This window comes from Gobio gobio, assembly GCF_949357685.1.
Source record: "Gobio gobio genome assembly, chromosome: 10".
Taxonomy (NCBI): domain Eukaryota; kingdom Metazoa; phylum Chordata; class Actinopteri; order Cypriniformes; family Gobionidae; genus Gobio; species Gobio gobio.
The window spans coordinates 44,169,078-44,186,082 of NC_137116.1; the positions used below are offsets into that span (position 1 = coordinate 44,169,078).

Below are 17,005 nucleotides of genomic sequence, written 5' to 3' on the forward strand. Positions count from 1 at the left end.
AAAGGGGATGTTACTAATTGATTTTCATAGACAGAACATGCCCTCTCTGAACAAGCAGGAAAAGATGGCACAATCCCATTTGAATGAGTAAAAGCGAGCTAAAACAATATTGATGCTTTGCACTAGAAAACAACTAGAACATAGATAAAGAAATATATTAGATGTTACATTTATTGCCCCACATCTTGAACATTGTCTAAGCAAGAGCTTTTGTACATTTCTTTTCTAATTTTTTTTTTTGTTTTTTTTTGCAGACATTAGGCCTATATGGTTACCAATGTAATTTTTTGTAAAGGGAGATTCGCAGCAGACGGCATGTGTTAGTGAAAGAAAATAATTTTTGTTCTTCATGCAAACAATAAAAAGATGGATTTAAGTTGACCTATAGTTAAAAATTTTTTTTGAGAACTAAGTAACATGATTATCATATTTTACCACGAACACTTTTCTAGAATGGAAATAGACAATATGTTAGTTCCCAAAAATACAAATGCAGAATCTATTATCGCTATTGTTAAATGACTAAACAATCACCTGACAACTTCTTCTTTAAAACGTCACAATATCTGATCATCATCATATGACATGACAGCACATGGTAATAAGACATTCACTAAAATGATGTCACAATGGGTCTAATATTGAAGTGGGTTAAACCATGGAACTGACACACAGAAGGTTGCTGGTTCGATCCCAGCGGTCACCACCAGTGTGTCCTTGAGCAAGGCACTTTACTCCATGTTGCTCCAGGGGGATTGTCCCTGTAATAAGGGCACTGTAAGTCGCTTTGGATAAAAGCGTCTGCCAAATGCATAAATGTAAAATGTAAATGTAAATATGAATGACCTAGTAATCTATTGGGAGAGGTGGTACTTTTGGGACGATGCCTTTACATGCTCATGAACTTTAATGACATCCCATTCTTAATCCGTAGGGTTTAATATGGAGTTGGCCCCCCCTTCGCAGCTGTAACAGCTTCAGCTCTTCTGGGAAGGCTTTACACAAGATTTAGGTTTATGTGTTTATGGGAATTTTTGACCATTCTTCTAGAAGCGCATTTGTAGGGTTAGGGTTAGGACAAGAATTCATCCCAAAGGTGTTCTATCGGGTTGAGGACAGGACTGTGTGCAGCCTGTCAAGTTCCTCCACACCAAACTCACTCATCCATGTCTTTATGGACCTCGCTTTGTGCACTGGTGTGCAGTCATGTTAGAACAGGAAGGGGCCATCCCCAAACTGTTCCCACAAAGGTGGGAGCATGAAATTGTCCAAAATGGTATGCTGAAGCATTAAGAGTTCATTTCACTGGAACTAAGGGCCCAAGCCCAACCCTTGAAAAACAACCCCACACTATAATCCCCCCTCCACCAAACTTTACACTTGGCAAAATGTAGTCAGGCAAGTACCGTTCTCCTGGCCACTGCAAAACCCAGACTCGTCCATCGGATTGCCAGACAGAGAAGGGTGATTCGTCACTCTAGAGAACACATGTCTCCACTGCTCTAGAGTCCAGTGGCGCCGTGCTTTACACCACTGCATCTGAAGCTTTGCATTGCACTTGGTGATGTAAGGCTTGGATGCAGCTGCTTGGCCATGGAAACCCATTCTATGAAGCTCTCTACGAACTGTTCTTGAGCTAATTTGAAGGCCACACGAAGTTTGGAGGTCTGTTGACTCTGCAGAAAGTTGGCGACTCCTGCGCACTGTACACCTCAGCATGCGCTGACCCCGCTCTGATTTTACGTGGCCTACCACTTCGTGGCTGAGTTGCTGTTGTTCCCAATTGCTTCCACTTTGTTATAATACCACTAACAGTTCACAGTGGAATATTTAGTTGAGGAAATTTCATGAATGGACTTATTGCACAGGTGGCAACCTATCACAGTACCACGCTTGAATTCACTGAGCTCCTGAGAGTGACCCATTCTTTCACAAATGTTTGTAGAAGCGTCTGCATGCCTAGGTGCTTGATTTTATACACCTGTGGCCATAGAAGTGATTGGAACACCTGAATTCAATGATTTGGTGGGGTGTCCCAATACTTTTGGCAATATAGTGTATGTAACAGTAGGAGCTAATTTGCTGAAATAAAGTCCACCCAATTAAAATGTATGCAAGAATGTTATTGAAGAACAAAGAATGATCAGTTTTGAATAAAGTGAACAATTTAAGGTAACAAAAACATTGTATGGTATTTCTTTAAGGACTTTTAATTTACCACAAAACAACTGCTGTGTGCTTGTGTGAGTGACCATGTGTGTGTATTTCTGTCACATTACAGTTCAGTTAGGATACTAGCTATGTTGCCATCCACCTATTTTATGTGAATTTTGGGATATCACATAAAAAACGCTGAATAGAAACGCAGAGACGCATAAATTCTAAAAATATGCGCAAAAAATCAGAGGTGGATAATGTTTTTATCCTACAAGAACAAGACATGCGCATAAACTATGATGGAAACATATTTACCACATAAATCCCTCAATGGTTTGATTTTGCCTTAACAGGGGGTGTGATTGAAAACTGGGATCATCATAAGGGGGTTAGTCATAACCTTTTTAGTGAACTGTTACAACTCTCCCCACCTCTAATAGCCATAACACAGCTGTTTTAGTGTGTGGGTTTGAAGTTCGCATGAATGCAAAGCATTAAAATAAACTAGAGAAACAACTCTAGATTATGCAAATTAAATAACTGTATCTACAATACAATGATTGCAAGGCAAAAATCTTGATAAAATGTTTTACTTTTCTAACTGAAAATCAGTTTTTGGTCATAAAATGTACAATGTTGCTCACAGTCACATGCCACTTCTCATGTGAGCTCAAAAAGTATATGATATTGATGACATCACCAGCTATTTTCTGACTTTGTCAAACTGAAAGTGTTACAACATTCCTGGTCTCCCTGGTGTATTGATGTTGAAGATAAAAGAAAAGAATTCATACAGCAGGTACATTGAGCTAAACTGACTAATTACTCTTGTTATATATATAGGCCTATATATTTGTTCTACACACACACACACACACACACAGGCTACTTGTATACAGAGCCAATCAAATTTTTTAGAATTAATAAAAAAAAAAACAGTTTAGTATGTTTTTAGGCCATTTAGTTTACGAGGACACAGGAAGTGATTACGTTGTAATACCCATGTCATTATACACATCTGTGTCCTTATAAACCATATATAAGGCGCGCGCACACACACCGGCCACATTCACCTGTTCCAACTGCTCGTTAACACAAATATATAATCAGCCAATCACATGGCAGCAACTCATTCAGATGCTAGGGTCGGACTCTGGCGTAAACAACATGAAAACACGGATTCATCCTGCCTTGTATAAACGGTTGACTGGTGCTGGTGGTGTAGGGGATATTTTCTTAGCACACATTGGGTCCTTTAGTACCATTTGAACATTGTGTGAATGCCACAGCCTACCTGAATATTGTTGCCGACCACGCCTATCCATTTATGTGTACCCATCTTCTGATGGCTACATCCAGCAGGATAACATTCCATGTCACAAAGCGCAAATCATCTCAAACCGGTTTCTTGAACATGACAATGAGTTTACTATACTCAAATGGCTTCCACCGCATGGACGTGCAGCCAACAAATCTGATGTTATAATGTCAATATGGACCAAATTCTCTGAGGAATGTTTCCAGCATCTTGTTGAAGCGGTCATGAAAAAGTAAGGCAGTTCTGAAGGTCCGACCCGGTACTAGCATGGTGTAGTAGGCCTACCTGATAAAGTGGCTGGTGTGTGTGTGTTTTTTTTAACAATAGTGAAACAATGTAAATAGCCTATATATACACAATATAAATATGTTTTATATTAAATACTTTTAAACAATAATTGATTTAGAACTGTAAAATTAAAACACACCTTAAGCTGAGAATTATACAACATAAGCCATACGAGGTACAAGGTGAAAACACTGGAGCTGTTCAAAACACAGATCTGCAACAACATTCATAACCATTATGTCACATGCATACGTTAAAAAAAAACAATACTATCACTCAAAAAATGTCAGTGCAGGAGACTTGATTAAATTTTAAACATTTTACTTGGAAAGGCACAAACTATGATTTCCTGGTAAATAAATTTTGATGTGAGAAATAAAACTGAAGTACATTTTTTCTTCTTCTTTTCCTTTAACGGTCCTTGAACAGATATCAGCTCTGTGCGGGAACGTTCCGACATCAGTTTATATTGTCAGACGTTTCTCCTCATCGCTTCATTGCAATTCTCTTCTTTTCCCAAAAGTGCAATGACAACAACGACAAGAGAATAACATCCATTTGTCTCTCCATCGCCCACAGTACCTGAGGCCAGTAACTGTGCTACAGAGTCCATAATGACAGAAAAAAATGGAAGAATTTATATTTAAAAAAGACAACAACAAAAAGAAAACATTCCCAGGACACATCAACTGCTTTACAACCCAGGGATTCCTGTCAAAAAAAATAAACAATAAAATAAAATCACAGAAAAAAAAAAAAAGACTCCAGAGTCTGGTTGAGATGAAATGTGTCCTGTTATTTTGTAATTTGGTGGGGTTCATTCCCAGTGCAGAGGCGACTCCTGCCCTCACGTTATTGTCACAAATAAGAGTTATTTCTAAGAAAACTTAAATCATCCGTTCACTGATGTTTCATCCCCTGATCAATGAACAATAAATGCTCTGCATGGAATCTAGTATACAACATGTCAAACAGCATCTTTTTTGAGTTCACACCACTGAGGTTCGTATATAATCAGTTACTCATATCATCAAGTTCTTTTCATCTTTTTGAATGTTTATGTGTGATCTTTTTTTATTCTTTTTTACAGATCTTGTATCATATATCTTCATTTATTCTCTTTTTTCAAGGAACCAGAGTCTGTTGGACAGTCAACAACATTCCTTTGAACTCCATTAAGTGGTGAAGCATCTATGAAAGAAAGTGTAATGGGAACAGAGAGAGAGAGAGAGAGAGATAGACAGAGAGAGAGAGAGAGAGAGAGAGAGAAAGAGAAAGAGAGAGATCTGTGTATTTTCTTGCATTTCAAACTTAACAGTGACCAGAATGTATCAAGTTCTTTTCAAAGAGTGAGCTTCACTTGTGCCTTTGAAGAGCTTTCCTCTTTCTTCTCTTAAAAAAACAACAGCACCTGAAAGAAAACCAGAGCAAAACATTACGAAAAGACAACAAAATTCAAGTGTCTTGATAAGTGGAATTAGGTTATAAATTGGAGAGCGCTGAGGAGCATTAAATCAGTCCAGGGACATTCATACATGTCACAAAATGAACATACATAATTCATTTTCAATTAGAGTTGACGAGCTACAGTGATGCAAAATTGGCATATCCAGCATTGTGACACGTTTATGCAAATGAGAACTTGCAACCAATGGGAGTGAAGACAGCAGTCGAGTGTTCTCAAGTAGTTCATTTAACAGTGATTCATTTGCCTGTTATGATTCATTATCAACCAAATACAGGGATAATAAAAATATAAAGAAAATAATGCTCGGATGCAAGTGTCAGCAACTGATATGATGCATTATTATCTGCCATTTGGATTCAAACATTCATTTTAAAACAGAAAGAAAACTTTTTTTAACCAGGTTTACATCCCATTTGTGATTACATTTCAAAATCTATAGTCAGTCGGGGAATCCGGTAGTAGGAACACATTTGGGGGACTTACTTTGTGTCGTCTGCCACCTCTACCTCAGCAGGTGCGGTGATGGGAGCATTGGAGTGTCCTGCGGTCGGGTCGTCTGTGTTTAGCTCTCCATTTGTGGAGCTCATGACCTGAGGATAGCACAGACAGAAACAATATAAACATTTCATACAAATCACCAGAACTAAAGCATTTTCTTTACATCATATGTGAAATTAGAAAGTCTTAATTCACACAAGAATCATGTGTGTCCTATAATAGAGAAGTACTGAAAAATGTAAACATAGAAGATTGGAGATTTAGACCCAAAGATCACACTTCTTTCAGAGTATGTGATATACTCTAATAAACACATGCGCTGACTGTCATTTCATCGAAATAACCTTTGATACTCAGTACAAGTACTTACTAAAACCCCCCTTTGCAACCAAAACAATCATTCTTTATGATTATACTATTATACACACTATTAAATGTCTTGATGATGAATCAATAGTTCATAATATGTACAGTGGGGAAAATAATTATTCGATCCTCTGCTGATTTTGTAAGTTTGCCCACTTACAAAAAAACAAAGGGTCTATACTTTTTATGGTAGGCTTATTTTAACAGATAGACAGAATATCAACCAGAAAATCCTGGGGAAAAAAACATCATATAATGGTTATAAATTAATTTGCACTTCAGTAGGTGAAGTAAGTATTTGATCACCAACAAAACACGACTTAGTACTTGGTGGAGCAACCCTTGCTGGCAAGCACAGAGGTAAGCCGTTTCATGTAGTTGGTCCCCAGGTTTGCACACATCTCAGGAGGGATTTTGGTTCACTCCTCTTTACAGATCCTCTCTAAATCCTTAAGGTATCTTGGCTGTCGCTTGTCAACTCGAAGTGTCAGCTCCCTCCGCAGATTTTCTATTGGATTAAGGTCTGGAGACTGGCTAGGCCACTCCATGACCTTAATGTGCTGCTTCTTGAGCCGCTCCTTTGTTGCCATGGCGGTATGTTTTGGGTCATTGTCATGCTGGAAGACCCATCTTCAGTGTTCTGGCTGAGGGAAGAAGATTCTCGTCCAAGATTTTATGGTACATGGCCTCGTCCAACGGCCCCTCAATGCGGTGAAGTTGACCTGTACCCTGAGCAGAGAAACAGCCCCAAAGCAAAAAGTTTCCACCTCTGTGCCATAGACTGTAAAAAGAAATATGGACGTAGTGTCCGTGACGTCACCCATAGGATTCTGATGAGCCGCTCTGAAGCGCAAAGTATGGACGAGATGGCCATTGCCATCACGCGTCACTCCTGGATAACAGAAAATGAGCAAAAAGACGGGACGTGGGCAGAGCTGTAGTGACGCGATGACTAACAGACAGCAGATAAATGGCTATCCACCTGTCACTCAAAGTGGCCACGCCCTTAATTATGCAGAACTTTAATAAAAAAATTTACCCCCTCACAGTTGTCATGAAGGGCAAAATTAGCCATATAGCCATATTGGCCAAACTTCAGGCCTGTACATGTGCCTTCTTGAGCAGCGGGACCTTGCAGGCGCTGCAGGATTTCAATCTATTGCGGCATAGTGTATAACTAAAGGTTTGCTTGGTGACTGTGGTCCCATCTGCCTCTCTTGGCTTAATAGGAAGCAAGATGGTGCCTGTGTATCTTCACATGATTTAGCTCCCATATATTTATCTGAATTGGTGCAACCTCATACTCCTTCCAGAAGTTTGAGATCCAGCAACCAGAACCTTCTTTTAGTTCCACATTCCAGACTCAAACGCAGAGGGGATAGAGCGTCTTCTGTGGCTGGGAGAAATTTGCCTCCAGAAATTAGGTTAGCCCCTTCCTTGACCACTAATAAGTCTCTTCTAAAAACGCATCTGTCCATAGCTTATAATTAATTTTCTTTATAGTTTTTGTTGCGTTTTATGTTTGAATGTCTTTATCTTGCTTTCTTGGATTTGTATTCTTTATATTCATTTAGTTTTGTTTAAACTGGGGTCTGTGTTTTAGCTGTTTATCGTTTTATATTTTTCTTTAATCTGATCCAGTGTACAGCACTTTGGTCAGTTGTGTGGCTGTTTTAGAAGTGCTATATAAATAAACGGAACTTGAACTTTCCCATGATCAGGTCGAGATCTTGCATGGAGCTCCAGACCAAGGGCGATTGACTTTGTATTTCTTCCTTTGACAGCTCTTGCTCCTTTGACTGGTCTTGCCCATGGTGGTGGAGAGAGGTTGGAATGGAAGACACAGATTCTGTGGACAGGTATCTTTTATACACATATTAGGAGTATATCCATATTAGGATATTAGGAGCACTTTCTTAAAGTGACAGGCACAGGAGTAATCTGTGTTCCACATGGGCACATAACCAATCTGTGGGAGGCAGAATTCTTGCTGGTTGGTAGGGGATCATGTACTTATTTCACTTGATCAAATGCTAATCAATTTATAACCTCTATATAATGTTTTTTGGTTGATATTCTGTCTCTATAGGTGAAAAGCAACCTACAATAATTTCTTTGTAAATTGGCAAACTTACAAAATCAGCAGGGGGTCAAATAATTATTTTCCCCATATACATCTCCTCTGTAGGCTAAAATAACTTTTGAAAACATCCTGTTTCCTGCACAGATGTGCATAGGCCTATAAAATGAATATGTGATCATTCAAATGAGACATTAATGACTTTAGGTAGAACACATGTGACTATATATTGCAACATTCCTATTTTCAAAATACTTTTTTAGGTGTTTGTTTGGAATGATAGTCAACCACTATGAAAGCCATTTTGTAAAACTTGAGCAATTGACATCTTTGTGCTAAGGCAGTGTCAATACCTCTAGATAGCAGTAAAACTAGCGCTAGTGCATTAACTTTGGCACTAAAAAAGGGATGGAAAGGATCTCTGAAACAACAGACTGAAAACGAAAACTAAATTGAAAAAATAAAAATAAATGATACATTCGAAACTAGGTCACACTTTACAGTATATTAGGTGTGTCTTTAACTACTAAGTACTCAAAAAATGTATCAAAAAATAAGTACAATGTACTTACTGTGTTCATGTTGTATTGCAAAACACTTTTGCTGCTACTGAGTTGGGATACGGGTACGGTTAGGCACAGGTTTGGTAGTATGGGTGGGTTCAGGGGTGGGTTAAGGTGTAAGGGAAGGATCAACAGTGTAATTATAGATGTAATAAAATAATTATAGATGTAATTACATGCAGGTATTTTTCAAAACATAAGTACAAGCATAGTATCAAATGATTCATTTAAAATGTTAGTACATCGTAGTTAAAGACACCCAATATAAAGTGGGACCCAAAAGTATAACAACCCTGTGCTGATGATGATTAAATTCATTTTTTTTTTTAAATCTCAAGATGCGAGATGAAAAACAAGACCTGTGTTCATACAACGGGATGTCATTCCAAAAACCAACACTAGGTGGCACATGTGTTTCATCAAGTGTCTTCACCACATAAGAGTTTTTCTTTCAAATCTATCAGCATCCATTAGATCCTATCCCATCGTGAGCTGCTCTCCAACTAAAACGCTTGATGGCTTCTATTTAAAACGCATGGTATCTCCAAGAAACGGCACTGCCGCCATCTGTAGTGTGTCCGGAGCCTAAAGGAGCCAAGCTGAGCGTCACAGATGAATGAGTGCGAGAAAAGCAGATAGAGAAGCAGCCATGCTCACTCAAAAAGTAGCATCACGGGCAAGAAGTACCTGCACTGAACCCCCCAGCCTCTCGGCAGTGAGATGCGACCCCAGAGTCTCCTTATTGGTCACTGAAGTGGGCTCGGACTCACTTCCTTTGGGTTCAGGTGACTGATCGACAGTGGAAGAGCATTTTGGGGTAGGAAAGCATGGATAATGGGGCGAGTTGAGGTGGAGATTTTGAGGTATGATGGGAAGGGGCCGGTGGGTGAGTAAACACAAACAAACGAAAAAAATTGAACATTAAAAAGGAGACATCTCACATGCAGAAGCTTGCTCAATAACTAATATAAAAGTTATAAGTGTATGACACAAACTAATGGAAACAAAGAAAAACCAGAGTGAGAGAAAAATAAAAGCAAAAATGCAGAATTAAGAAAGGCATCTATTAGAAATCAATGTGAGAGTTTACATATAATGACATGAACACAACCATCTCTTAAAGGAACACGCAGACTTTTTGGGACTTTAGCTTTTTTACCGTATCCCCCAGAGTTAGATAAGCCCATACATACCATTCTCATCTCCGTGCGTGCCATAACTCTGTCTGACGCACCCACCGCTAGCCTAGCTTAGCACAAAGACTGGAGGTAAACGGTTCCATCTAGCCCACTGCTCAAATGCAACTTTTCATTTTCCGTTGGTCTTAGTACACAATGTAACGATACACATCACAACATGTAAATAGGAAAATGTTGGTGTTATTTTGTCACTTATTGAGCAGTAGGCTAGCTGGAGCCGTTTACCTCCAGTCTTTGTGCTAAGCTAGGCTAGCGGTGGGTGCATCGGACAGAGTTATGGCACGCACGGAGATGAGAATGGTATGTATGGACTTATCTTTCTCTGGGGGATACGGTGAATAAGCTAAAGTCCCAAAAAGTCGCCGTGTTCCTTTAACATAGTTTTTAAAAGACGTGCAAGTGCAAGCAGAGGGGCACATACACATACAATAATCTCCCACCAGACTGTTAAGCTCATTTTATGCTTATGCAGCATGAAATGGATGCAGAGATACTCATCACCAGGGGTTAAACTGAGATTTTTAAGACTTTAGAGCATTATGTTTTTAATACACCAAGCAAAATCATAACTATGTCAATAGGTGTAAATCAGAACACATTTGATACATTTTATTTAAAGTTTCACAGGAATGGATGGATGAGCCATAATGAAATCTAAATCTCCAGGGTGGCGCTCTGTGTTGCATTAAAGAACATTGTCTGTTTGTTAGAGGATGGGTATTGGGAACGGAAGCACATTTTGGCTACATTTTATTTTGTGATGTCATTGGAACATGGATGAGCGACAAAGAAATGTGTCTGAATGGCTTAATGAAGGCGACTAATTTGAAATATGCACTACCGTTCAAAAGTCTGCAGTCGGTAAGATTCTTTTCTTAAAGAAATGTATACTTTTATTCGGCAAGGATGCATTTAATTGATCATAAGTGACAGTAAAACATTTATAAATGTTACAAAAGATTTCTATTTTAAAACAAGCTATTCTATTTGAAAAAAAGTATCACAGTTTCAACATTGATAATAATAAGAAATGTTTCTTGAGCACCAAATCAGGTTAATGATATCTGAAGGATCACGTGACACTGAAGACAAGAGTAATGGTTGCTGAAAAGTCAGCTTTGCACCACTGGAATAAATTACATTTAAAATATATTAAATTAAATTTTTCACAATATTACATTATTTTGATCAAATACATGAAGCCTTGGTGAGCATAAGACATGCTTCAAAAACTAAACTTAAAAAAAATCCCAAACTTTTGAACGGTAGTACATTATCCAGACATTCTTGCTCTGTCCACATTGTCAATCATCATTATATCAGGACAAATACAAACGAATGCAGGAACATCATATTTATGGCCTTTTAGCATCTCCAGTCAGAACATTTATGCTCTACAGAAAGTGCAGACAGTGCTGATAGCACTGCTGAACCAAAAGCATTTTGATTCAGCAGCAGGGAACATTGTCTCTAAGCAACTGGCCACTAAAACAGATTTGTTTACACCGAGCAAGGCACAACTAACCAGCCTTCCATTCCACTAATTAATCACATGAATGATGCTCAGAAAGTGTGTTGCACAACTGTAACATCACACAAAACTCCTCTGACAACAACTTCTCTCTCATCAATTTGTACGTCCATTAGATTATTATTCTGATTGATCATGTCAAAAGAGGAAAAGTGGGCAGAACACTCGCCTGGAGTGGGTATGTTGTATCTGGCCATGATAGTTTGAGTGAGTAAGATCAACCTGGACTCACCTACACTGCAATGGAGCGAATCAGATGTACACTACGACCATCTAGGGCGATTAATATATATAGTGTACTACCCTGAGGTGGGACATACTCACCTGACGGAATTTATTTGTGAACCCAACTCACCTGGTTTTTGGTCTGGGGTTGTGCTTTGTCTCTGCTGCTCGGCTGGGGTGTGTCTGTGGGGATGGGGCCTATAGGTGTAGGCTGAAAAAGACAATGATCTCACCGTTGAGCAGGTCTCACACACGCATACACTTACAAACAAACTCAACACTAGCATGACAAAAGCGTTTGACAGTTGAAATGCACAAGAAAAGCATTGAGGAAGTGCCTGCGGAGGAAACAAACACTCACGAGAGGCTTGCCGACCCAGTCGTACTCGTAATCAAAGATGTAGCCATTCCTGTCGAAGAGGTCTGTGAAGAGCTTCCTCAAGTAGTCGTAATCTGGTTTCTCAAAGAAGTCCAGTCTTCTCACATATCTCAGATAGGTGGCCATCTCCTCTACAGTGTGTAAAAACAGGAGAGGCATTAGTTCAGGGAAACACTTCACACACTACTGTGCTTGACATAGGCAAATCCATGCCACTAACCTGGAAAACTTTCACATAGCACTTCGATCGGTGTAGCTCGCTTGGTGTCGCCAATTTTCTGGTATCGCTCTTTCAATGTGTCCGCCTGTTTGGGAAACAAAGATGATTTAACACCCACAAACTCCTCACAAATGACAAAAAAAAAGCCTGGCTGCAATGTAATTAAGCATAAGCAACACACAATTCCAGGGCAAGATTTTGCCTGTGGCTAGTTTTATTGAATAGGTGATGACGCACGCACAAAGCGAGATTGCGTTACTATTTTTTTTACATGTACTTTTTCCTTCTCACCCTACTGTCATGTGCCTTCCATGTAATCCATTTAAGTGATGAATTAACAATGGTGTGAGAGAGAGCACTTTAGAAGGCAAATGCACAGCTTCTAACACCTGTGTGCGTTCAGAAGCAACCGCTACAGCCATGTGACTCATTACACTATGACACATGGCTGAGCAACTGAAGAACAACACGAGCAGCTGATAGCTGCATTTGTTGCCATGTCATCACACTTCTCGGTTACACTACCGTTCAAAAATGTGGGGTCAGTAAGATTTTTTGCTAAAGACTTTTATTCAGCATGGATGTATTAAAATGATCCAAAGTGACAGTTAAAGACATTTATAATGTTGGAATTTTTTGAATTTTTTTTTTAATAAATGCTGCCATTTGAACTATTGATCGAACAATCCTGAAAAAAAAATATTTTTTTTTCTGAAGGATCATGTGACACTGAAGACTGCAGTAATGGCTGCTGAAAAGTCAGATTTGTCATCACAGGAATAAATAACATTTTAAAATATAATAAAATAGTAAATACTGTATTTTTGATCAAATATCAAATGCAGCCATCTTTTCAACCCCAAACCTTTGAGCAGTAGTGTACACGTGGATGTAAAAAGCCCTGAAAGCTGTGGATTACTTTATTAATTCAGCAAAAAAAGGTTGCAAGGTTCAAAACTATTGTAACTCTTTGTACAGTTTTTCCCAGACTGCGTTAGCTCGCCTGCAATTGGTGCAAAATGCAACAACACGGCTTTAAACTGGTACGAGTAAAAGGGACCATATTACTCCCATAGTAGCTTCTTTACATTCTTTCACTCTCCCTCTAGAGCAATTAGGTCTTCTGAAAAAATACTTTTAAACAGTTCCTCGTAATTATAAATTAATCTCCCGGTCCATGTGAGCTTAGCGAAATCAATTACCACTTTTAAATCATACTTAAAAACTTAATTTTTCTCTAGCTTTTGAACAGTCTTTCTTATATGCTGAAATGTTGTATGCTTTTATTGTTCTTTTTTCTATATGCTGTGATGGCTGTTTTCCATTTTTATTTTCTTTATTGTAAAGTATTTACAATACGTGCTACGTGCGCGCGTGTGTGTGTGTGTGTGTGTGTGTGTGTGTGTGTACGGTTCGCGGTTATATTCATCGATCGGGCTGAATCATTGTGTTTGTTTGATAAAGACATTTTGCGAGCCCTGGCTGTGGGCTGGGCGATTAATTCCGGTTGCCGTTTGCCACACGCTGTCACTGACAGGGGCAGCAGAAGCTCATTAAATATGCAAAACTGTTATCCAATCCTAGCCGTGGGTGTTTTCTTCCAAGTCTTCAGTGCGGCACGCCCATAAAATCCGAGCGTGCAGGAGAGAGCCTCAAAACCAAGTTAGAAAATAGCCTATTACTTATTCATTATGATGTTTTTGAATGTAAAAACCACGCGAACGCAATAAATTGACCTCAGACAACAGTATAAAAAAATGTAAAAAGCCAGTTCATGACCCCTATAAATAATCGTGATTTCAATATTGACGATGTATGAAAATGGAGAAACCCTTTCAAGAAATGATGAACAAACTGTTAGCAGGTAGAAAAGTACAGACCTTCAAGCCCTGCCAGGGCAAACTGCCTCGTAGGAAGTACATAAACATGTGGCCCAGTGCTTCTAGGTCGTCCCTTCTGCTTTGTTCTGAGGGGGAAGAAAAACAACAACTGTTATGTGTCACACTGATGGATGCAACAGGTACATTTTTCGCTGTAATATGAGACAGATATATTTAAAACGTCATGATTAAGTGGGTTATATAAATATGAGTCACTCAGGAAACTGAAATTATGTACGTAATTAAAGGTGGGTTGCTGATTTTATTATTTTTCCCTTTCTATCAATAAATAAAAAAAAATACATCCGGAAAATGAACTAAGGAAAATCAAAGGAGATGTGAGTTTATAGTGCACACCTTTTCCCAAATGTGTGTTGATACTCATATATCGGGCAGTGCCAGTCAGGCTCTTATGCTCTCGGTATGGGATGTGTTTTTTGGTCTCGGGGTCTATGTATTCTTTGGCAAGCCCGAAGTCAATGATATGAATGGTGTGCTGCCTCTTGGACCCCGGCCGCCCCACCAAAAAATTCTCTGGCTTGACGTCTCGATATATCAAGCTCCGTGTGTGAACATACTCCATCCGTGTTATCTGGGGAAAAAAACAAGGAAGATTGCGGTTGAGGACATTCTGCACCAAAAAACATAAAAGAAATACCACAAAAACATGACAGAGCTGAACGATTCCAAGAAATCATTTAGAAAACAGCCAAAAGAAATCTGAAATGTATGAGACGAGCCAAAACTGCTGAAAGAGGCTAACTGGCTCTCTGACCAGATGCTTACCAGTTGAATAGCTATCATTAGGACGGTCTTGAGGGAGAAAGTGCGGTCGCAGAGGTCAAACAGGTCCTCCAGACTGGGCCCAAGCAGTTCCAGAACCATAGCGTTGTACTTCCCGCAAGGCCCGAAGTAGAAGACCTGAGGAACTCCCTCTGCAAAGACAAAATGATCATATAACAACCCAGTGAAATAAAAACGTAGAATCTCACATCTCACATCTCCAACTTTGACTTTTACATTTAAAGCTTTTGTCCTTTAGGGAAACCATTTTGCATTATTATTTTCTTAACAGCACCAAATGTTTAGCCTCCTGTTCACAGTCAGTAGAGGCCACAGTCTCTGACAAGACCCATAATGACAACACCTTGAACAAAACATGACTAACAAGCCCTGGGAGAGAGAGCACATCATGCAATTCATTAAAGCCATGACTATCTTGTGCTCACAGAGTTTACAGAGCACTGTAAAACAGCTGATCTATCCTGTGCACATAGCACGATCTCTCCCACAGTAAGTACTCAGAGCACAGACTATGGGCATGACTCTGAAAGGTTAATGAAGGGGGGACTGATGACTTGAATATCATTCAACAGGACTGTTTTGCTTCCATTGAGACTTCTAATATATAGCACAGTAGAAGTGGGTGATATATCAGCTGAAGCTATATATATATATAGACACACACACACACATTTTCAATTTCTACCACAATTATGCAAAACAGCATTTATGGTTGGGAATGGCCGTTCAATCAAAGAGCAAAGAGCTCTTTGTCAAACTTTCTGACCTGCTGCCGCTATTAAACGTGGAGATGGACGTGATAGTACAGAGTAAATAACTTCAGAAATGACTAAATCTAAAAAAAATTAAAAAAAATTATATATAGCAAACTTTTATCAACTTTTTATCAAAAAAAATCCTTCAAATGTGTGAATATATGTAAATAATAAATATCTAAATTAAAAAAAAATTATTAAAATTTACCAGGTTAATACATTTCTTAATAAGAAAAAATATTTAATAAAATATATTATAATAAATTATTACATTGAAAAATATAAAATGGTGAAAATGACCGTCTTGGTAGTTCTAGTGTTAAAGTGCATTGTTACAGACCAAAGCAAATAGTCTGGTACAAATAACAGGTGTTGTGCAGGATTAGGTTTTTTTTATGCTGTCCCAAAAAAACTGTGACTCCACAAAACAAGACCTCAAGGACACACAGTTCTTAACTGCTGCCCAATGCCAGTCAACTTCCAATTCAATTCCAGGTCGCCTGTGCCAGATCCCACGTGTGCGTGCTTTGGCCCAATGGTCAGATGCAGAGGCACATGACACGCACTGAGACAACGAGCCTAGGAAAGCCCAGCTCCAGGGGGGATTATAGAAGGATTTACCTGATCGAGCAAGCGTCATTCCCACGGGTGGGGGTGCCGAACACGCGCAAACACCTGCCTGCACTTTAGCCAGCCGGATCTGTTTGGAAACCACAGCAATGATGGATGTGCCCGTGGCAAGACTGCAGCCAGGAAGCTGACTCATCAAAGCACCAGATCCGAGGTTTAAACCCAACGCCAACTCGGCAATCAGAGGGAGGAAAATTACAACCATGCGCAGCTAGAACACTTCCCTGAATTGTAAACAAGGCCTTTGCAAGTTCTTAAAGTGTTTCAAATTATACCAAAGAAATGAAAAAATTGAATAATTATTACAGTGACAGAAAGCAGGGCTATGAAAGAAAGCACAGTCCATTTTATCCATGCAATATGCAAAGAAATGCTGCGTTCCAGGCAACCCGTAACCAGTGTTTTTCCAACCTTCTACCCGTGAAAGTGCACTGGAACGGCAGTAAAAACCGTGACTTCCCACCCATGAACTCGTACTAGATCGATGTACTCCCAGTTACACGCTCTGACGTCACATAGACGATACAAAAATGGCAGCCCCAACGGATGCTGTGTTTATGAAAGTCGTACACAAATAATAAAAGGTATAACAGCTTCTCTTGCCTTATGCACCGTTTTTCCCCCCGCATTTCCCTCAAATAAGC

At 39.2% G+C, this 17,005-nt stretch overlaps 1 protein-coding gene across 2 annotated transcripts in view; it reads right to left on the reverse strand.

Moving 5' to 3' along the window:
* Nucleotides 1-4,067: 4,067 nt before the first annotated feature.
* Nucleotides 4,068-17,005, reverse strand: part of csnk1g2b (casein kinase 1, gamma 2b) — a 40,807-nt gene continuing 27,869 nt past the window's right edge. Inside the window, exons 4-12 of one of the 2 annotated variants that reach the window (XM_079826741.1) lie at nt 14,959-15,107; nt 14,530-14,764; nt 14,173-14,258; nt 12,293-12,377; nt 12,055-12,203; nt 11,824-11,904; nt 9,426-9,527; nt 5,715-5,821; nt 4,068-5,174 (exon numbers count right to left, since the gene is read on the reverse strand). In XM_079826741.1, coding sequence (XP_079682867.1) covers nt 5,120-5,174; nt 5,715-5,821; nt 9,426-9,527; nt 11,824-11,904; nt 12,055-12,203; nt 12,293-12,377; nt 14,173-14,258; nt 14,530-14,764; nt 14,959-15,107 — 1,049 coding nt within the window. In that variant the 3' untranslated portion in view covers nt 4,068-5,119. The remainder of the gene's footprint in view (nt 5,175-5,714; nt 5,822-9,425; nt 9,528-11,823; nt 11,905-12,054; nt 12,204-12,292; nt 12,378-14,172; nt 14,259-14,529; nt 14,765-14,958; nt 15,108-17,005) is intronic. The other variant, XM_079826742.1, reaches the window with a different exon arrangement.